Below are 22,794 nucleotides of genomic sequence, written 5' to 3' on the forward strand. Positions count from 1 at the left end.
AATCAAGGAACGCCATTCCTGCACATTAGCTGTGGCAGTAGAACAGATCTTTGTTAGTACCATTCTTTATCATCAAAACATTAATCAATCAATATAAACTTACTATACCTGGATCTCCCTCGCGCCAGTAGGGATCATGATATGGTAGTATCTGTGACTGAGAAGCGCTAGGCTCCCCTCGCTCATATACTCTATCCACGATGGGTGTAGGCTGGACGGTACTGGTGACAGGTCTCCGTATCGCCTCCTGTTCCCCCTGTTGGGGAATAAGAGGTGGATCCAGAGCTATGGTATCGTCTCCTGAATGGTGGGGAGCTGCATCTGACTCCTCCTCATCATCTCTATCCTCCTCCTCATCGTCCTCATCATCCTCGTCCTCATCCGCGTCATCACCTGCATCCTCCTCGTCCTCCTCTCTATCTGCATCCTCGTCCTCCTCCTCCTCGTCACTGGGCTGATCGCCTGTAGGTGGATCAGGATCTTCCGCCTCCTCATGATCCTCTCCCTCCTCTGACTCCTCTGACCTGGATCCCTCGTCCTCATCTCGGTCTCCATGTCTCCATGGGCCTGGATAGCCCGTCGGATGATCTGGTGGAAAGATAGGACCTGGATATGATCTCATGAACCATGAAACATATCTGCGCTGTGCTCTAGGCTCTGCAGAATAGTCAGTGACTACATCCTGATCTGATCCCTCTAAGTCTGTCGTCTCGATATCATCTATCGTCGGTCTCGCTACTGCTCTAGGTCTGGGAAGGACCCGTGAGTGTCGAGTATAGATGGGCACATCGGCTGGAACACACCGCTCTAGTCCGAACTGCCTCCGTACTCGATCAAAGTAGAAAGGGACTATGATGTGTGCATATCGTCCTCGCAGTAGGCGGTTCCTCTATAGACATGCTAACTGTCTCTCCATCCCATCCCATCTGTACATCAGTAGGTAAGGTCTCCACACTATCACCTCGGATGTCAGTCTGTCAATAATCACTCTCCAATATAACAAATCTCCAAATCTCCACTCGCTGGTCAGTGGATAAGCGAACACCCTAGGTCGCTCGCTCGCTATACTCAGTGGAAAGCCGACGGGCCTAGTGCATGTGACGTGCTCTAAGATCCACACCTGCAGAAGTGTGCATGTCATCAAACTACAACCCTGTCCGAATACATACTCCTCCAGGTCGTGATAGAGATGCGCAAGCATACTCCGACCCCAGGCATACACTCTCCTGTGTCTCTCCATCGCTCTGATACACCATGTGAGGCCCCCGTGCATGTGTGTCCCTCGCCCATTAGGGCAGACAGCTAGTGCTATGATGGCTATCATGATGCGTCTAAGAAGTGGTATCTCCCCTGTAGGATGTAAGAGCCAGCTGACCATGATACGGCCTCTCGTCTCGCTCGGCATGACTCTCCCTATGCAATACATCTGCTCCCTCTGATGATCCTCCGCTACCCGATCAGTCGTGTATGTGACTGTCGCTCCTCTGATAGGAAGACGCAGTATACGGTACACATCCTCGAGTGTGACCGTCAGCTCTCCTACCGGAAGGTGAAAGGTAGAGGTGTCAGGATCCCATCTCTCCATCAGTGCCATCAGCATCGCAGGATGAAATCGAATGGCCGGCATAAGAATCACGTACCACAATCCTACTATTGATAGGGTGTCTCTCTCTGACTGAGTCAGCCGTGGAATCTGATCTCGCAAAGTGCGAAGAATGTGTCCCGCTGTATGCTCTCTCATGTACGGGAGACCCTGCAAAACGAAAACATGACCATAATCAGTACTCAATCATCAAAATCGCAAATGCAAACTGTCGTACATTGTATGCTCGCCTTGTAACCCCTCGCCAGGCCCTGATTGGGGACCATGGCGCCCTGATGGGGACCATGGCGCCCTGAGGGGACCATGGCGCCCTGTCAGGGACCATGGCGCCCTGCAGGGACCATGGCGCCCCTGTCAGGGACCATGGCGCCCTGGGGGGACCAGGGCGCCCCTCAGGGACCATGGTGCCCTAGGTGGGCCCCGGTCGGCATTCAAGGTCCGCATTCGATCACGGAAAAGTCAAACATGCGAAAAATCAAAAGTCAAACGTTCAGTCAACTCACCTCGTCCAGTGGCTCGTTGTCGATCACGGCCTGGCGCAGGATCTCGATCCTCGTGGGACACTCCGGTCGTCGTGAAGGCATGGTGATGGCTAGGTGGGCTCCGCTGCACTGAATAGTATCCTAAAATCGACAAAGTGACGAATACAAGTGTCACTTTCGAAGTATATACTCTCGTTTGTTTATTCTTACTTCTTGAAACCCTAATTTTTCTTCTATCATTCATTTTATCATAACTTGAGTTTGGGAGATGCGATTTTCGAGCCGTTTGTTGCGTTGGAATCGTACTTTCCTTCTCCTACTCTCGGGATGTTCCAAAAAAGTGCTCTGATGAAGCCTATTTAGTGAACACTCCTCATCAATACTCTATTACACAATTTGTCGCAAGTAAACATGCTACCCTGTTTCACCTCCCTAAATAAGCAAGTCGAAACAGGGGGGGGCATATAGCTACTCACAGATTTCATCACTTTCCCTAGTAAGCATTAGGTGATTTTGTGATCTAACGTTTGTTTTGTAGGGTGCGGTTCCTAACTGTGTACTGCAGATACCGCTGGGGGCTTCGTCCGACGACTTATGGATATATCCTTTTTCAAATAATGTTTACTTTTCTGTACTTTAGCTTGCATATGCATGTAGTACTCATATGACCGCTAAAGTGGGGGCTAAATGTAGCGTTGTAAATTGTACGCACTCGCTAGGGTGGTACAATTTCGCACCTAGTTTAGCACCCGCCTTAGTGCATTTTGCATTCTGCATTGCATTTCTCCTTAAGCACTTAATTAATCAAATTAATTAGGTCTAAGGCCCTATTTCATCATTTTCTACATCATAGAGTTGGGCCCTTTCACTAAAGCGTGCCCTTCGCATTTTATTCTTCCAATACACCACTTAATCAAAAACCCTAATTAAGTCCTATTTCGAACTTGGGGGCTTGGTTTCGGGGTCTAAACATCTCTAAATCACCTGTAACTTCGGGATTCTCTCTAAAATCATCATATCTGACGGCCCTGAAAATTTGGTGAAAAGTTGTCGGGACCATGGCGCCCGTGCAACATGGTCCCGGACATTTTTCCCGAAATTTTGGGAGCACGATCCAATCATAAAATAAAGCTTAACCCCAAGAAATTGGCGGGATATTCAATCTCTAGGTCGGCCAAAATACGAATTTACGACCTAGGGTTTCGTACATAAGAGCTCTCTTTCCTCATTTGAAGGGATCGGATTTTTGTTTTGAGGAACTTCATATGCAGCGAAAGAGCAGATCTTTGAGGACTTCAACAACATTCAACATCATTTTATCAAGCATCTATCAAATTCATTCACTTAGGGCTTGGAAGACATTGAAGAACAATAGGAGATTACCGACTGAAGATTGGCTTGTACTCCTCCCTTGAGGGTTGGGTATGATTTCGTATTGTTTTCATGTCTTTGCATAAGCTTTGATACATCATTTATTCATGCTTTAGATCACATTGCATCTTGATTTAGAGCATTTATATTATCATTTACAAGCAATTAGGGTTTACTTTCTAGGTTGCTCTAGTTTGCTTTCTTGCATTTTGGACCTTGCACACACACTAGGTCTGCACACACAATACATTTTACAAAACAACTTGGCTATTCGTGGAGGTGGAAATCACCGAAGCGGGGGTTTGACTAAGGCAAAACCCTATATAGCCGCCCCTCCCCCTTTTCAGATATTATTGCAGGTTTCGGGATTCGGACGACGCCGCGGGACACAGATCCGGAGAGAGAAGGCTGAGGCAGAACCCTGTGTGAAATTGCAGCTCAGAAGACCGGGACAGGGGCGCTGGGCGCCCTGGTCCTGCCAGGACAGGGGCGCTGGGCGCCCTGGTCCCTGGGACAGAGGCGCTGGGCGCCCTGGTCCTCCGGACAGACAGCTTTCCGACGACTTTCCGACAGTGTTTCAGGGTGCAGAATAGTGGTTTCCGGTGCAGTTTTCAGGACAGTGGCGCCCGCGCCCCCGTCCCGAACATTTTCAGTCCGATTTCGACTCCGGGTACATATCTGCATTCTTATTTTATCCTTACACTTACAGCTGTTCATTGTTTAATCTCAATTCTGCAATCTTGTTATTAGTTCATACTTGCATTTTGAGATTAGGGTTTGAACTTGCATTACTTGATCTTACAATTTCAACAAGGGAATAGAAATCCTAATAGATATCCCGTGGCTCTCTCTTTCACCAAAAGAAGTAGCCAATTGTGCGATATCTCTAGGCTCTTTCGTATTCCGTAATGTGTGTCAAAAGGTAGGATTAGGGCATGATTAACCTAGTCTCGCTTTTTTTTCCCCTACACACAAATGTGAATTTTGCACCTCGTAAAACGTGCCTTAGAGACAAAAATGACGCATTTTAGGCAAAAATTTGTAGGGGTTGTCACATTTTCAAATTTTCAAAAATGAGGACAACAACCCAATTGTGTTTCTTGGATGAAATCACCAAATAATCCTCAAGATTAGATCTTTCACAAAGATAGAGGATGTTCCTTGCAAGGTTTCTTGTCCTCACAAAGCCACAGGATGAACAAGTTCAACCCAAAGTTACCCCAAGTTTCCGGGACAGGGACGGCAGGGGATGGTGGGACACGTTTCCGAGATGACAAATTTTTTTTGCCAAATTTGGGGACGACGGGGGACGGCAAAGGGGACGGCTATATAAAATATAGGAAAAATTTAAAATATATAGGAAAATTTTAAAATTCTAAATGTTCATATGAAAACATGGATAAAGCATGCATACATACATTATATTCATATGAAAACAATACAACATGGATATAGCATGTGTATGATACTATGAAAAGTTGAAAACATTTTAGAATGTAAATTCTGAACATACAACATTGTTAATACTCAATAGACAATATGCAATTATGCGTTCATAAATCAGAATTTCAATTCATTCACATTGTCAATATGCATATCAATAGACTCGGAGGTTAAATTTTCCCTACTTCTATCGACGCAGTTTCCCCCCATATTTTTCAACGGGGGTTTGGGGGCAACGCCCCCAAGGTGGGGTCAAGGGGCATCGCCCCTTGCAAGGACGACCAAGGGTCGATGCATTGTTGTCCCCTGGCCGTCCCCAAGTCCCCACGAGGCCAAAAAAACTTATTTTTAAATAAAGGTGTTGGGTGTTATTGTTCTATTGATTACACTGCAAAATGCCCAAAAAATTAAAAAACTTATTTTCTAATCTCTGTGTCAAAATGCCCAAAGGCTACACTGCTGCCATATAGTTTCATTGTCAAAATTATGAATTAAATTAATAAATTTAAAATTTAATTAATGTTATCTTTTAATTTTTTTAATTTTTAATAGCAATTTGAATTAATAAGGGGCCTATATTAGAAAATTTAAATAAAAAATTGAAAATACAACTTTTTTAATTTTTAAAATATTTTTTAAGGGCCTTAGATATGGGGGACGTCTGGCCGTCCCCGGGACGGATTGGGGATGTCCCAGCCGTCCCCGGGACGTACGGACGTCCCCCAGAGCTAGGGTAGGCGTCCCCCCGTTTCGAGGACGTCCCCTCAAAATACAGGGCAATTTGGGGACAGGGGGAAACGTCCCCTGGCCGTCCCCAAGTCCCTGAAACATCCCCGGGATGGGGACGGGGGTTTTCAGGTCGGGGACGCATCCCCGGGTAACTCTGGAACTTCAACCAGCCAAATCTATTCTCAAAATATCAAATCTCAACATATGCAAATGAGCTCAAAAAACTATCTTTATAGACTCCCAAAAGCCCACACCCAGCCAAGAGGTTGAATTTTTAAATTAATTTAAAAAAACCATACTTAAAGATAGTTCTGAAAGTGACAGATCATCCCCATACTTATTCCTTGGGCTGGTCAAACGATAATGCAAAGTTGAAAGTTCCAAAACAATGCAAGCTTCAGTTTTATTCTAATTTGGATTTTGTAGATGAAGTTGTGTTCAATATGATACCTATCGATATTTGTAGTGTGATCTTTGGTAGTACATATTTGTATGAGAAAGACACCATCTATTTTCACTGTTCAGAGAAAGGTCAGTTCTAATTGCTCTTGAAGGGGAAAGAGTATTTCTATTTCTTGATTTATCATCGTGGCAAATCTAAACTTGCTTTGGCTAGTTTATCAAAGGGGAAATATTTAATCAATGCAAGTGGTAGATTTGTATTCTTAGAGTTTGAGGATGCTGTTGATGGGGCTATAGAAGAGCTTCATGTGTGCAAAGAGTTGTGAGTGGATGAGTTCAATTGTAGGCAAAAATGTGTCAAGTTTTGGGTGCTGTTCATCTTGTGTTGTAAGGCAAGATGTCACCTTGGTAGAGTGAAGAGATCCACAACCGTTATTTGTTGAAAATTTGAAGCTGCTGGGGACCAAAAGGTTCCTGTTTAGGGAGGCATGATCTGAAACTTGGTTCAGTTATTTGGATTTAGTAGGTCCTATAGAACGGTCAGAAATATTCACTTAAAGCAGTCCTGCAAGTCTTCTGTTTTGTGCTCCAAACATCATATGGTTTTTCGCAATGTCATCTCTGATTTTGTTTAACTCTTTAGAGAATTTGCTATCTCTAGAATCATTTCTATTAGGACAACATTAAACTTGCAGCAATCCTGTGAGTTTGCAAATAATGGTGATATTATTTTTGGCAGATTCCAGAAGTGACATAATCATTTTAGGTGGCACAAAGAAAAGTACACGTGGCCAAAACATGACAGCAGCTGCAGAAATAACAAAAATGACACGATTTAATAAAAATGCCCATGAAAGGCTCTTTGTGCATGTCTGAAAAAATCAAAGAGCTTTGATAACTCAAATGCCATCCGGGAGTAGCAGTTGAAGGTTTTTGGTAATTGAAATGCTATTCGAACATTCTTCTCCCTATTTTGGAGACTATACGTATGTATGTGTGTGTACATGTATATTTATGTGTGTGTGTATATATATATATATATATGTATGTATGTATGTATATACATATATATATACAGACATATGTATGTATGACTATGTATACATATATATGTATATGTATATGTATATATTGTTGGTCCCACAGTTATACTGAGAGTTGGGAGGGGGGGGAGGGCCGTGAATCAGTATAACACACTCCTCTTCAAATTTAATTTGAACAACATAAAACCAAATAACACAAATATGCACAGCTGATACAAAAGCTCTTAAGATAATATTATATATATATAAGTATATATAGAATGATTACAATTGATAGAGGCACCAACCCCTCATTCACTTTGTGAGTACCAACTCACTAGAGGCACCAACCTCTCATTCATAACAGTCTGTTCATTCTTGTTTTCTTCCTTGAAGTCTCCTTACTCCGTCCAAAGTCTGAAACACATTAGATCAGTGAATTCTTTTTCATATTTACCCACACAACCATCAACACTTTTAATTCTATTATTACTTTTTCTTATATCATTGAGTCTCAAGAGTCATATCTCTTAGAAGCTACTAATCGAATAGACATGTCCTTTATTAATTATATATTTTCTTTTTTCAATTGTATCCTTTCAACATTTGACTATTAAAATAATCACCGCTCTTTTCATGAAACGGTGCTTCCTTAAATCGTTTTAACTAACCACAAACCACGACTTGCTAATCGTATTTGTTTTGTTGTTTTATAGTATTAGAAATCGATTTGAATTATTAATTAATAACATTTTCAAATCACTGTCATAAATACATTTTGACATTTGACTAATTAATTATTAAATGCCTGTTTATGAGAAGGCTCTGCCATACCAGAATAAATATTAAACCTTAATTAATTAGAAGGATCTGCCATAACGCTAGAAGGATCTGCCAATAACACTCAGAATAAATATTAATCTGATCTTAAAGGTTGACTGGTCTTCGTGGCACTTGGATACATGTTCGGTCTCCTCCGCAAAGTTGATCATAGTGCTTGTGTAGAAAATATGATGATCACTGCTTGCATAAAAGACATCAATGACAATATTTCAACATATATACATATACATATATTGATTGGGAAGCCATCTTTTATTGTTGTATGCATGTTACAATAGAACAGCCATGTTAAGTGAGTGTCACAGGTATATTTAAGCTCTAATTACCTACATGAGAGCTTGTCATAGTCTTGTTGGTATACTAGACATCTGCAATTCATTTTTGATAATAGAATGAGGAGTAAAGTAACCTCAAGGTTGGATTTTTTTCACTTGAATTGGGTTTTCTCCAGGTCAATTTGTGTTGTTTAAGTCTGAACATGTTTGATATGCTTCATTTCCATAATTGTAGATGTTGTATCTCTTGCTTTTGAATGTTGAAATCCAACGTATATAGTAGAAATGGTTGTTGGTGTGTTAAGAGGTCTTGACACTGCAATACATTTGTTAACGATTGAGCATGTGGAATATCCACCCTAGTTTCAGGATCACTGGGCCATGGTAAAGAAGTAAGCCATATAGTCTACTTCATATCTGAAGATTACTAAAAAATAAAGAGGATTGAATCTAGAAGCTTTACTAGGCCTAGAGGATCCTAGATGGCTTTTAAGAATAGTTCATGTGGCTTCTGCAAGTTTTGTTTATTTATCCATGTCTTATTATTTTGAGAAAGTTTCTATATTTATATACATGCAAACAGTTGTCTTAGCATCTGTAGTTTCCAAATTATAGAACTATAATCATTTAATTCTTGCTTTGTTTTAGAAGTCGTTGTGATCTAAATGATAGTAATCTGATTTGTTCCACAATATTCTGATTCAGCTTTCTAACTTAGAGGTGTGGTTTCAACGGCCAAAAGATATTGTGCGGAAACTTATGAGTGGGGATCTAGATCTTGGTATCATTGGATATGATACAGTCTCTGAACACGGACAGGTAAGCCAGCTGGCTAGAAATGTATATTTTTATGTCATTCAATATCTCTATGTTTGTCAAGGTCTTGATTCTTGAAATGATTTTTGGCACAGTAAATAATTTTTTGATTTTCTATTAGTCAATTGTTTAAAGATAACTGTCCACGTGGTTGGAAAGCCAAAAATGTCTCTTATAAGTTAATGCTTGGCAGGCTACATATAATGAGTTTATAAAGACCTGTTAAAAACTTTGGTATTCATAAAATCAATTTGTTAGAGAAGCATGTTCTGTATTTCCTTGTGCTCTTATGTGTTAAACAGAGACATGATAGCTATTGACATAGCTACAGATCTGGGGCCAAGTCCATCTTCATTTGTTTGAGTTTTCTATCTTTCCTTGCAAACCTGGAAATTTTGTTGTTCTGGAATGAATACAATAAATAGTTTAGATTCAAAATGGTGCATTGATTATGAAAAATATGTTATTAGTAGTTCAGAGAAACAAAAAAATGCATTGTGGTAGTTTGAGAAAAGTCCCAAGGTTTATATCAAATATCTTGTCAGATTGTTCCTTTGTTTATAACTTCACGGTGCATACATCGTCATCAGTCTATGGGGATGCTCATGGAATTCAGTAATAAAGACCTTTCATTCAATTGTGCAAATCCATTTTTGCTGCCGTCTTCAATTCATCCAATCTCTTGAAGTCAGATGGTCATCCTTTAAAATCTTTTTTTTTCACTGAAATTATCTAGGGTCATATTGGCCTAGATTTTTTTTTTTTTTTTAATTTTAAAAATAATCAAAAACCTCTGAGAGATATTAGTCAGCTTTTGGGAAGTACATTGATGAACTTATATTTTGAGACATCATCTGTTCTTATAGAGGGACATGAGAAAGAATTACAAAACACATTATTCTTGTCCTTTTCAGATTTTCACAATTATGTTTTTTATTATTAATACAAAGGTTGCATTGCTTAGTAGTTTCTGCTGACAACTGCATTGTCAGAGATCAGATTATCCTAGGTCTTATCCATGCTCTTGCAATTTTGTAGGTGTTGGGGTGGTCATCATAAATGGCATGACTAGTGTTGACGAGGCCTTGTGACAAGGTGAATGTAATCCATTTGGAATATACGATGAAGGTTTATATTTAAAAAAACAAGAATACAACATTTATAGATATGTCTTGGGTGGCCATCGTTCACCTATCCAAGACTGTAGGGTCAAGATGCTTTTGTAATGATATCTTAAGGTATTTGTCCATGCTTTTTGGATTAGATCCTTCATTTTTCTATTACCAGCAATTTGATGATTCGCCCAATTGTTAGTATGCCAATTTGTGGCTGTGGTGGGATGAATGTTTCACACTGTTGGTGATGGGATTGCAGACTACAGCCTGTCAATCTTATTTTGAACCTTCTTTTTATAGGATCTCTATTTTGGGCCGCTTATCAATTTAGGCAATGGCTTTCATCATCTTAAGTTGGTCTGACTCCTCTTCTTGGCTTCCCTCATTCTGTTCCAGAGTCCTCAACTAGTCATTGTCACTCTCCTCCTCTAGTGTAGGGTTTAGGCCTTTACGCCTATCCTCCTCGACAACATCCAATTGGTACTTCATTGTTCTCATCATGTCCATCATTTCTTCTACTCTTCTGATGATAGCATTGGCATCTTTCCTTCAGAATTGGTGTGACTGCCTCAGGTTGGCAGTCTGGCTATAGGGTTGCAATTTGCTCACAGTCCAATGCTCTATTGACAATGCTTGCAGCCTGCCTTAGGTCAGTGGTCTGTCTACACTAGAAACTTTTGAAATACCCTTGCTCCCAAAGGATTCGAATCTCACTCTGATACCGCTTGATGTAGTTAAGAGTGGAGGGCCCGGAAATGGACTATCCAGCCTTGGAGCAGAATCAAACACAACTAAAGTAATTGAAAGAACATGCGACTTTATTGATTCAAACAGGAATACAACATGCTTGCATGCCCTCTTACTTGTAGAGTACAGTTAGGCTCACCGACCAGAATCACAAGCTCATAGGTCGCCACATGCTTATCACCAACTTGCAAGCAAAACTAGCTCCAAATCCCAATTTCCTAGTTTCTAACTATCTAGCTGACTTCCATTGAATTAAGAAGCAATTAAATACTGGCTCCAAGTCTTAGAAATGATCCGCATCGGCTACAACTAGGCCCCGAGCCTAATGCCCAATGAAACATGTAGGTCAGCCCAAGGTAGATGATGAAGTTCAAGGGTTGATGTGGAGGGGTGTGGCTCTGTCTGGGGGTTGTCTTGACCCAAAGTTGTTGTGTAATGTGCTGTGATGATTCCGTAAGGTATGGAGGAGTTCCACACACTACCTTCCATAGAACTGAGTGCATGTTGCTTGGTAAGATGAACTTTTGGTGAAAAGATCTTCCAGAAAACAAGTCCATAACTGCTGCCACCTGCGTATGTTGTAGTAGCATCACCATTCTGTGCTCGTTCCAATCTGTAGGACGAAATTGGGTGTTGTGTTAGAATGCGGTAAGATTCACCAGGATGCTCCTACATCATCCAGGTACCTATTCTTTGTAGCTAGCTCTTTACTAAACTCTACCTGTCTACCTTTATCCCATGGAGGTTCACACACTTGTCCCTCTATTTGCCTTCTTTTTGCCTTCACATCACCATCTCTTATAGAACACACTCATTGCCACCCAAGTTCACCACCACTTGCAGATGTTAAAGGCACTTTGTGGATTATTTTACCATTGCTCTAGCTGTATGAGACTTTAAAATGTAAGTGATCATTCAGGTCACTTCCTGTTTGCATAAATTCATATGATATTGTTGCAAAGTAGTTTCCTTGTCCAAGGATGGCTCCGATTTATGTTACTAAGAAAATAACCCACACCCTATTTCCTCTTTGACAGCATACCTACAATCTGAATGGCTTAAAATTTATTAGGAAAATTCTCTTGGTTACCCCTCATTTCTTTCTACTTTTGACAAATCTCTAATCAACAACAATTTCAACTTGAAAGGCTCATTTACAAGAAAAACCTTGATTTAAAATAAGATGGAAAATAGTTAAAATAATACCTTAGTTTTATGTAATATGTTTCCGCATTGGTACATGCAATAACTTTCATGCCTTATTTCTGGTTCAAGTTTTTTATTAAATTTATTTACAAATGATAAAGGTAGTTTTTTTAGGTCATCACCAAGCAAGAAACTAATTTGGTGTATAAGATACCCCTTATGAAAACATTTCATGATATGATATTGTTTTCTGTAATGTCCCCACTCTAGTCAGTATCAGTTACTGATGGGTTAGCCTATTATTTGGACTCTCGTAGGCTAACATGTTTGGATAGAGAGTCTCTGTGGTAGTTCCACTTCTTCAGTTCAGTCTTGGGTTCAGTTCTAGGGCCTTTGCAGTCAGTGTTTGGGCTTAGATGAGGGACTTACTATTTATAGTAAGTCAATCTAGCAGTAATGCTATCTTTAGTCAGGGCACCTGGACACATGTGGGTTATATAGTGTTGACCCCAACTTCAAATGGCACGTCAAAAGACTGAATATTGAGGGAGATATTAATATTTTAGTGGTTAAGTTATTTAATTAACTTATGGATATTATAAAGTCATAAAGTGACTTTATAATAATTAAAAAGCCATTTAAATATATTAAAGTTATTTTTAAATCACTTAAGTGAAAAAGGATGCCTAAAATCATTTTAGAACTATGTAAAGTAATTTAAATACATTTAATGTATTTAAAATGGCAATTGGGCGTACCTTCTTGGAATTCGTGCTATTCGGGGTTATAAGATGAAAAAGCAATTCAACCTCAATTATTATTGATTATTTGACGTTGCTTGGTTTTTGCTCTATGGAATTCTTTGACAAGGGTTTCAGAGGTTTTTGCCATTGGAGAACGATAATTCTTCATAGATCTGTGTTTTTGAGGCTGTGGAAGATCAGCTGAATTATTGCAACTGAGAGGGCTTCATTCAAGAGTCTTATTGTGCTTCATTAGAGGTTATTTTCTTCAGTTTTTTGTAGATTTTTCAATAAGGAAAGGGCATTCAGGTTTAGACGCCCCAATTTCCAGCATTTTAATTTCAATAAGCCAACCGTACTTCTTCTCTTGCTGGCCGTACAATTTCCAGCTTGGCACGTGGGTCCTGGAAAGGGAGTGTGGTTCTAGAGGGCTGAAACACCTTCCCTCTTTGCATTTGGATTGCTCTATCTTGAACGCCTAGCCTATTCAGGCTATTTCATCACCTTTCTGGCTTGGAGAATAATAATTTGGACTTGTATGCCTTGTTTGGTCAGTTTCCCAGTTTTGGTTGGCAAACTCCAGAATTCTTTAATTTAAATAAGTTGAGGACCTCCGGGTATGTTTTATGTATTAGCTATACTTACAGCAGTTACTTGATTCATAATATAGTCGCAATTGCTTTATTCTGCTTGTCTATTCAGTTTTATGTGCAATTCTTGCTTGGCACACTTGTTATTTTTTTTAATTTAAAATTATTGAAAAACCTTGAAAACACAAAAACAATTCAGTAATAGCATCACAGGAGAGTTAGAACCAACAGGGTCCTTACAATGGTATCAAAGCTTTGATCCTGTCTTCCTGGAGGGTTAGAAGTTCTTATGCATCAACATCAATTTGGGCTTCACAGGTTTTACACACGTAAGAGACCTGGTTTATAGGGAAACCAGGATCAATTTGAAGAGATACCATTGGAAATTATGGGAGACAAGAATGATGGTGAGCCACGTAGAGAGCCTGTTAACAATGAGGACCAAGAAGCTGTAATTATTATGAGGGGTCTAGTAGCTGGGCAGGAACAAGTAGCAAATGTGTTGCAGCAGTTGGCTACAACCATACAACATATCACTATTCCTAGGGGACATAACCTGGATCAAGAAGAGAATGGTAGTATCGTTGGTCGCCCGAGGGTAAGAGTGACTCCCACACACACCTATGATAGGCCTACATGCTCTACATTTTTGAGAAATGAATTTGAAGAGGGGGACGTGGTTGAGGAGGAAGATGAGGTGGCCTTTACAGATAATGTGATGACACTTCATGATGAGTGGGATGCATTACCACCAAGAGTTAAGGAACATCTTAACTTTGATAGGTTCATGAGTCAGAAGAGGGAACATGACAAGAAATGGAACTGGAATGACAGGAAACCATGGAATAAGACTAATGATCTTAAATACGCAATCAACAAGCACACTCTCTACTTTTGATGGCAGTGGTAGAGTCACAGCCAGAGCTTGGATTAGCAAGTTGGACACCTTCTTGACCCTATGTCCTATGTCAGAAGAAGATGCCATTAAGTTTGCAGCTTTGCATTTGGATGGGGTAGCCCATGACTAGTGGCACCATCGGATGGTTACCTTGCATCATGACCTTATCACTTCATATCAAGAGTTCACTGGCAGACTAGTTGAGCGTTTTGACAAAAGAAATCCAAAGTTGTACTTCAAAGATCTAGCTCAGCTGAAACAAATGGGCATCTTGGAATCTTATATCAGTGAATTTCAAAAGCTCTCGGTCATGGTCAGGTATCTTAGAGTGGAGGTTGGTCATACTATTTGTTGAGGGTCTTTATGAGCCTATGAAGGGGCAGATTAAAGCTTTTGATCCCATTAATTTGTAAGAAGCTATGAGGAAAGCTCGTAGCATGGAACTTACAACTCCACGTGGTAAGTTCAACTCAAATAACTCAAAACCATCTTCATCCTTTAATGACAGCAAATCAGATCCAAAGAAATCAGAATATGTTGACCAAAAGAAAAAAATTGCAGCCCCTTTGGATAGGGAAACAATTAATGATTTGCGAAGGAGGAAGTTGTGTTTTCATTGCAAGGGCCCTTATGATCAAAACCATGATTGTCCTCTTAAGCCTAAGGGTCAAAATAGGCATATGGAGTGGTTTTATGAGGGTGAAAACATGATTGATAACACAGACCAACACGCTAATCAAGAGGATTTAGGGACTGAAAACTTAGAAAATGGAGTTGAAAATGAAGGAGAATTGGAGCTACAGGAAGCTCATATGTCTAGCATGCAAAGGGAATGCTCCTTTAGGTTGCGTGGACTCTTGGCTGGTCAAAGAGTCATTTCTTTACTTGATACAGATGCATCTCACAATTTTATAGATGCACGATTTGTGGAAAAGCATGGAATTCAAACTCAAGAGTTTGAAGGGATAAAGGTAAAAGTTGTTGATGGTAACACTCTCAATTGTGAGAGAATGATTTCGGATCTGCCTATGAAACTCAATAACTATGAGTTTAAAGCAGATTTTTATGTGGGTAACATGGGAAACATGGATGTGGTTCTCGGCTTGAAGTGGCTTCATGCAATTGGTGAGTTTACACTCAACCTTAGGGAAATGGAAATGAAATTTAAGGTTGTTGGGACAAATCATGTACTTAAGGCCATCAAGGACAGCAACTTGAAAGTCATAACTCTTAGAAGAATGGAGAGACTTATCAAACATGATATGGTAGAGTGGGCAGCAAAGTGTAAGTTGATGCCTTCATATGAGGAGCAGCATAAAACACCCTATCATTCAGATGTTCAGGAACTTAGAGTTAAGCATGCAAAGGTGTTCAATGACATACCACCTGGTAGACCTCTTGATAGAGGCATAGAGCACATCATTGAGTTGGAAGAGGGCACCAAGCCCACCATGATTACACTTTACTGGCACCCAAAGCGTTTGAAGGATGAGATTGAAAAAAACCATCAAATAACTCCTTACTATAGGACACATAAGGCCGAGTAAGTCTCCTTTCGCTTCATTAGTGGTTTTGGTGAAGAAGAAAGATGGTACACTTAGGATGTGCATTGATTACTGGATGCTGAACAAAAGAACAATAAAGAACAGGTATTCCATTCCCCGCATTGATGAGTTGATATATGAGCTTCACGGAGCTTGTTATTTCTCTAAGATTGACTTGAGGACAAGATATCACCAGATCAGTGTTATCACCAGATCAGTGTCATTGTAGAGCAGGATATTGAGAAGACACCATTCAAATGTCATTGCGGACACTATGAGTTTTTGGTTATGCCCTTTGGATTAACCAACGCACCAACTTCTTTTTGGCCCACTATGAACAGGATCTTCCAGTCTCAGTTAAGGAGATTTGTTCTGGTATTCTTTGACGACATTTTGGTTTACAGCAAATCTTGGGATGAGCACTTGGTTCACTTGGATACTGTTTTGGGCATACTTGACAGGGAGTCCTTGTATGCCAAGAAGTCCAAATGTGCGTTGGGCATGGAAAAACTTCTTTATTTGGGTCACATAATCAACAAAGAGGGAGTTCGCATGGACACTAATAAGGTTCGTGCCATTATTGGTTGGCCTACTCCTGAGACTTTGACTCAGCTCAGGGGATTTGTTTGTTTATGTGCCTTCTATCATCGGTTTGTTAGTGGTTTCTCATGGCATGCCTCACCACTTATTGATTTGACAAAGAAGCGAGCATTTGTGTGGGCACCACTGGCACAGGAGTGTTTCAAGAAGTTCAAACAGTTGATGATTACGTGTCCAGTTTTAGCTTTACTGGATTTCACCAAACCTTTTGAGCTTCATTGTGATGCATGTGGAAAGGGTATTGGTGCAGTGATCATGTAGGATCGTCATCCTACAGCTTTTGAGAGCAAGAAGCTAAGGGGTCCTGAGAGGAGCTACAACATTTATGACAAGGAAATGTTGGCCATCATGCCTGCAATGGCCAAGTTTAGGTAGTATTTAGTTGGCAACAAGTTTTGTGTCAAAACTAATCATAACAGCTTGAAGCATTTCCTTGGACAACGGGATCTAAATGAACGTCAACAGAAGTGGGTTAGCAAGTTATAGTCTTATGATTTTGACATCTCCTATGTCAAAGGGACTCAGAACGTTGTTCTTGACACCTTATCTCGCCGTCCTCATTTGAGCTCCATGGCAAAGGTTTTTAAGGATTGGAAACACTTGAGCATAGCAGAGATGCCAAGAATCCATGGGCTTTTGGCATCATTGATGGGACAGTACAAGACAACAGGTACTCTCTTGTGAATGATCTCATCATTTACAAAGAGAGAATATTCTTAGTCCCAGGTTCAGATATCAAGAACAAGGTGTTGAGATCTTTACACGATTCACCAATGGCTGGTCAGCCCGAGTACTTTAAGACCTATAGGTAAGTACGAGAGAGATTCACTTGGAAGGGTCTCAAATCTGATGTTCTTCAGTATGCCAAGGAGTGCTCTATTTGTCAGCAGAACAAGCAAGAGCACATTTACCCTACTGGGTTGCTTCAGCGACTTCCTATTCCTGAGAGGAAGTGGGAATAAATTTCTATGGACTTTATTACGGGCTTGCTGAAAGCTTAAGGGACAAACAACATTTATGTGGTAGTTGATCTGCTGACTAAGTATGCACATTTCTTCCCAATCATGACTACTTATTTAGTTGCATAGGTAGCAGATCTTTTCTTTCGTGAGGTATTTAGATTGCATGGTCTACCTTGGAGCATTGTCAGTGATAGAGACAATAGGTTCATGGGTAACTTCTGGCAGGAGTTATTCAAACTATGTGGGATAGAGCTCACTCCGAGTACTAGCTGCCATCCTCAGACTAACAGGCAGATTGAGATTGTCAATAAATGGGTGGAGAGATACCTGTGGAACTACATTTTTGGGTAGCTGAAGGCTTGGGTGAAGTGGTTGCATCTTTGTGAGTATTGCCACAATTCCACTCACCACATGACTATCTAGATGACACCATTTAGAGCTTTGTATGGCTATGATGCTCGTAGTTTTCTGGATTTATTGCTGAGCGATTGCAAAGTACCGAGTGCTGGGGACTTGTTATAAGAGAACCAAGATATCATGAGAGCTCTTCGTGAGAACATTCGGAAGGCTCAGAATCAACAAAAGCAATATGCCGATCAGAGGAGGGTTGAGCAATCTTTTGAGATCAAGGATATGGTGTATCTGATGTTGCAACCCTATAGACAGTCCTCTCTTAGGAAGAAGGGCTCGGAGAAACTCAAGCCATGTTATTATGGGCCATTCAGGATTATCAGGCGAGTTGGTGAGGTGGCTTATGAGTTAGATTTACCGGCAGATAGTAAGATTCATAATGTGTTCCATGTATCTCGCCTCAAGAAGGCATTGGGACAACATATAGCTCCTTCAGACCTACTACCCTTGGATGATGAGGGGAAGTTGATATTAGTACCTGAGGCCGTATTAGAGACTAGAGAGCGTCATCTTCGAAGGTGGGTCATCAGGGAAATTTTGGTTAAGTGGAGAGATCTGTCGATAGAGGATACTACTTGGGAGAGAGAGCATTTTACAACATCCAACATTGAGTTTGCTTGAGGACAAGCAAATTCAAGGAGAGTGGACTGTAATGTCCCCACTCTAGTCTGTATCAATTACTGATGGGTTAGCCTATTATTTGGACTCTCGTAGGCTAACATGTTTGGATAGAGAGTCTCAGTGGCAGTTCCACTTCTTCAGTTCAGTCTTGGGTTCAGTTCCATGGCCTTTGCAGTCAGTGTGTGGGCTTAGTTGAGGGACTTATTATTTATTTTAAGTCAATCTGGCAGTAGTGCTATCTTTAGTCAAGGCACCTGGATACATGGGGGTTATACAGTGTTGACCCCAACTTCAAACGGCATGTCAAAATACTGAATATTGAGGGAGTTATTAATATTTTAGTGGTTAAGTTATTTAATTAACTTTTATGGATATTATAAAATCATAAAGTGACTTTATAATAATTAAAAAGCCACTTAAATATTATAAAGTGATTTTTAAATCACCTAAGTGAAAAAGGACGCCTAAAATCATTTTAGAACTATGTAAAGTAATTTAAATACATTTAATATATTTAAAATGGCAATTGGGCACACCTTCTTGGAATTCGTGCCATTTGGGGTTATAAGAGGAAAAAGCAATTCAACCTCAATTATTATTGATTATTTGACATTGCTTGGTTTTTTCTTTGTGGAATTCTTTGACAAGGGTTTCAGAGGTTTTTGGCATTGGAGAACGATAATTCTTCATGGATCTGTGTTTTTGAGGTTGTGGAAGATCAACTGAATTATTGCAACTGAGAGGGCTTCATTCAAGAGTCTTATTGTGCTTCATTAGAGGTTATTTTCTTCAGTTTTTTGTAGATTTTTCAATAAGGAAAGGGCATTCAGGTTTAGACGCCCCAATTTCCAGCATTTTAATTTCAATAAGCCAAACGTACTTCTTCTCTTGCTGGCTGTACAATTTCCAGCTTGGCACGTGGGTCCTGGAAAGGGAGTGTGGTTCTAGAGGGCTGAAACACCTCCCTCTTTGCATCTGGATTGCTCTATCTTGAACGCCTAGCCTATTCAGGCTATTTCATCACCTTTCTGGCTTGGAGAAATAATAATCTGGACTTGTATGCCTTGTTTGGTCAGTTTCCCAGTTTTGGTTGGCAAACTCCAGATTTCTTTAATTTAAATAAGCTGAGGACCTCAGGGTATGTTTTATGTATTAGCTATACTTGCAGCAGTTACTTGATTCATGATATACTTGCAGCAGTTACTTGATTCATGATATACTTGCAGTTGCTCTATTTTGCTTGTCTATTCAGTTTTTTGTGCAATTCTTGCCTGGCACACTTGTTATTTTTTTTATTTAAAATTATTGAAAAACATTGAAAACACAAAAACAATTCAGTAATAGCATCATAGGAGAGTTAGAACCAGCAGGATTCTTACATTTTCCTTTTCCCTAATGTTTTTTTAAGGCATACAACCCTACTGCCCTCCATATTTGAACATGCAAAATCTATTATGGAGTACAAGTATGTTCAATATATTGAAGAGTCCAAATCCAAAAGTCTTCCTTATTTAGAAAACAATTGCATTTCGTTATTTCAGGTGGTATACGTCTAGGTTTCTCAATTGTCTTGTCAGGAAACATTTTTGCCTCAGAAAAATAGGGTTCGTCATGGCATCTTTTTTCATGGTAACAGGAACAGGATAGAGAACATCCTGTCTAGATAATGAATATTATTTTACTCTCAAACAGTTCCCCATAACAATTTTCTATTTCTTAGGGTTTTCTTTATTCAAAAGGCCCTTAGTCATCCCTTCATGCAATTTCTTTCTCCAGTGCACTCTCATCACCTGCACTGATTTCTGATATCAATGTTGAATTGGCATAAGGGCATTTCCTGACTAAATACCTTAACAGAGCAGTCTATGCTGATGGATACAGGTGACTGGTAATTATCTTTCCTAACATTTTACTGGTTTATGTTTTTCTCTTGATACCTTGAATCTGTGATAGACAACTTAAAGAATCATTTGTTAGAGTTAACTATTGCTAGTGCAAGTTAATTAAATTAATCTACAAGGAATACAAAGGGATTCAAAAGGATTGTTGTGAACTTTTGAAGTACTCATGGAAGGCCAGAGTTCTCTTACGGATAAAATTACCTTGGTTTATGTTTTGAACAACTACATGAGAAGGGATTTAATGGTGTTCTGAAGTGTCAAAGGTTGTTTTTTTATTTGTGAATTGCTTTTATTTTCATTGGGATAACTTTTGGTTCGTGTTTATGTAGAAGGTAGATTTTATCTGAAGGTATTTCTAAAGTATACTAATTGTATTTTGTTTTATCAAACCAGTGCTGTGTTCGTGGATTGTGGGTAAAGATACTAAAAAAGAGAATACTTCATTTTAATATGTGCACAAATCTGCTTTTCAGTTCCTGAATAGTCTGAACAATGGTGCATGGAATTGGAAATATCCAATCGTAAAGGTAACCTTTGAAAAAAATCATATGTTTATCTAAATGCTTGGGATGTACAGGGAAATGAGGACTTGATTTTAGTCCATGATGCTCTTGAGTTTGGACAATGTCGCTTGTCACTTGCAGTAAGTTGCTATTTGTACTTTCTCTTTTTTTTTAGATGTACATTGTTTTAGTCTTAGCCTTTATTTTTGGTGGATTATAATACATGCGTGCCATTCTCTCAGATACCAAATGATGGGATTTATAAAAACATCTCTACATTGGATCATTTGGCAGCAATGCCTCAATGGACTACAGAAAGGCCACTCCGAATTGCCACAGGGTATACTAATGTAAGTTTTACAATTTCTTGAGCAGCTGCAATGTGTTTACATGTGGAAACATAAGATACATTGTTCTGTATGCTTTTATTTATCCACCAGATTTATGCTTTTACAGTGATTTAATAATCAAGTCTAAAAAAATTACAGTTGCCATTTATTTTTTTGACATATACAAACAACTTTTTCTTACATAGGTACCAGTTCTTCCTTGCAGCTAGGTAAAGCATTTGCAAAGGAGAATGGTCTAATCCATGTAACATTTTTGACAGAAGATGGAGTATTGGAAGCAGCTCCTGCGGTAATGATGACATTTGAATTGTTGTTGAATGTTTTCTATTTTACTTCTGAATGGTCAAATGAAATGGAGATAATTAACAACTGCATTGATTAAAGAACTGTTGTGACGTTTTCACACATCGCCCCATTGCAACCGTAGGCTGTCTCTTACTCATCAGTGGTGGACAATGCAACCGTAGGCTGTCTCTTACTCATCAGTGGTGGACAATGCAATGTAGGCTGTCTCTTACTTGTCCAACTCACTACTCCAAACAAAGTTAATACATAGCCACTAGTGGACCTTCCACTGTCCAAGTCATCTACCCAATCTGCATCAACAAACTCCTGCATGCCCGCACATCATCAATACCATGATAAACTAAACAGTAATCAAAAGTACTTCACAAATATCTAAACACCCTTTTAACAAAAGTCAAATGCTCTCTACCAGGATTAGACATAAACCTACTTAGAGCTCCCATTACTTGGGTTATATCTGGTCTGGTGCAAACCATTGCATACATCAAACTACCAATAATACTAGCATAAGGAAGCTCAAAATCATCATCACAATTAGAACACATGTTTAAACTCAACTGAGTACCAATGGAAATGGAATATTAATTAGATTATAGTCATACATATTAAACCTTTCTAAAATGCTATCAACATACTTACTTTGACTTAACCAAAGCTTTCTATGGACTTGATCTCTGTTAATCTCCATCCAAAGGATATATTTTGTAGCTTCCAAGTACTTCATATCAAATGTGCTAGAAAGCTGAGTCTTGAGTTCACTAATCACAACCTTGTTGTTACCATAAACATGTCATCACCATTCAAGACAATAATTAGTGTCTGATCATCAAGTATTATTGATTATAAATTATATTTGAATAAGTTAGAAATTTTCCACAAGTTTGAACTTGCAAAATTATATATACATATATTATCCGATAAAACAATATTATTTTTTGGGTAAAACACTAAACTCAGAGTTGTTATATATAGTTGTGCCCTTTGTTGTCCTTGCTGTCCCCAAAAATGGCCTCAAAAATCCCCTCTACGAAATGTGACCCTGCGTCTCAAAAACTTGGTGGAACATAGGGTTATACCCAAATTGCCCATCTGATGATACTAAAGAACCCAATATAAAATTCACTCATGGAATTTTCAAGCCCTGATGTTTGTATAAGTCATAGATGACATACTTGCCGAAAACTCGGCGAGTGACAAAAACTCGCCGAGTTTTTGGGCTTGGCGAGTAGTAATGACTTCTACTCGCTAGGAAAACTCGCCGAGTTTTTGCCAAAAACTCGCCCGTGTTTCCTTTACAGCCGAAAACGGCTTAAAAATTCATTTATTTTTTGTTTTCCAATTATGTTTTGGGCTGAGAAGGGGGAAACTCAT

The 22,794-nt window shown here is 39.5% G+C and overlaps 1 protein-coding gene across 3 annotated transcripts in view; it reads left to right on the top strand.

Annotated features, from left to right (window-relative positions):
• LOC131033204 (ATP phosphoribosyltransferase 2, chloroplastic) overlaps positions 1–22,794 on the top strand; it is a 115,933-nt gene that overhangs the window by 80,219 nt on the left and 12,920 nt on the right. For 2 of the 3 annotated variants that reach the window (XM_057964364.2, XM_057964362.2), the window contains exons 4-7: positions 8,876–8,989; positions 20,842–20,907; positions 21,010–21,117; positions 21,323–21,406. In XM_057964364.2, the coding sequence (XP_057820347.2) occupies positions 8,876–8,989; positions 20,842–20,907; positions 21,010–21,117; positions 21,323–21,406 (372 nt within the window). The remainder of the gene's footprint in view (positions 1–8,875; positions 8,990–20,841; positions 20,908–21,009; positions 21,118–21,322; positions 21,407–22,794) is intronic. The other variant, XM_057964363.2, reaches the window with a different exon arrangement.

This window comes from Cryptomeria japonica, chromosome 6 (genome assembly GCF_030272615.1).
Source record: "Cryptomeria japonica chromosome 6, Sugi_1.0, whole genome shotgun sequence".
Taxonomy (NCBI): domain Eukaryota; kingdom Viridiplantae; phylum Streptophyta; class Pinopsida; order Cupressales; family Cupressaceae; genus Cryptomeria; species Cryptomeria japonica.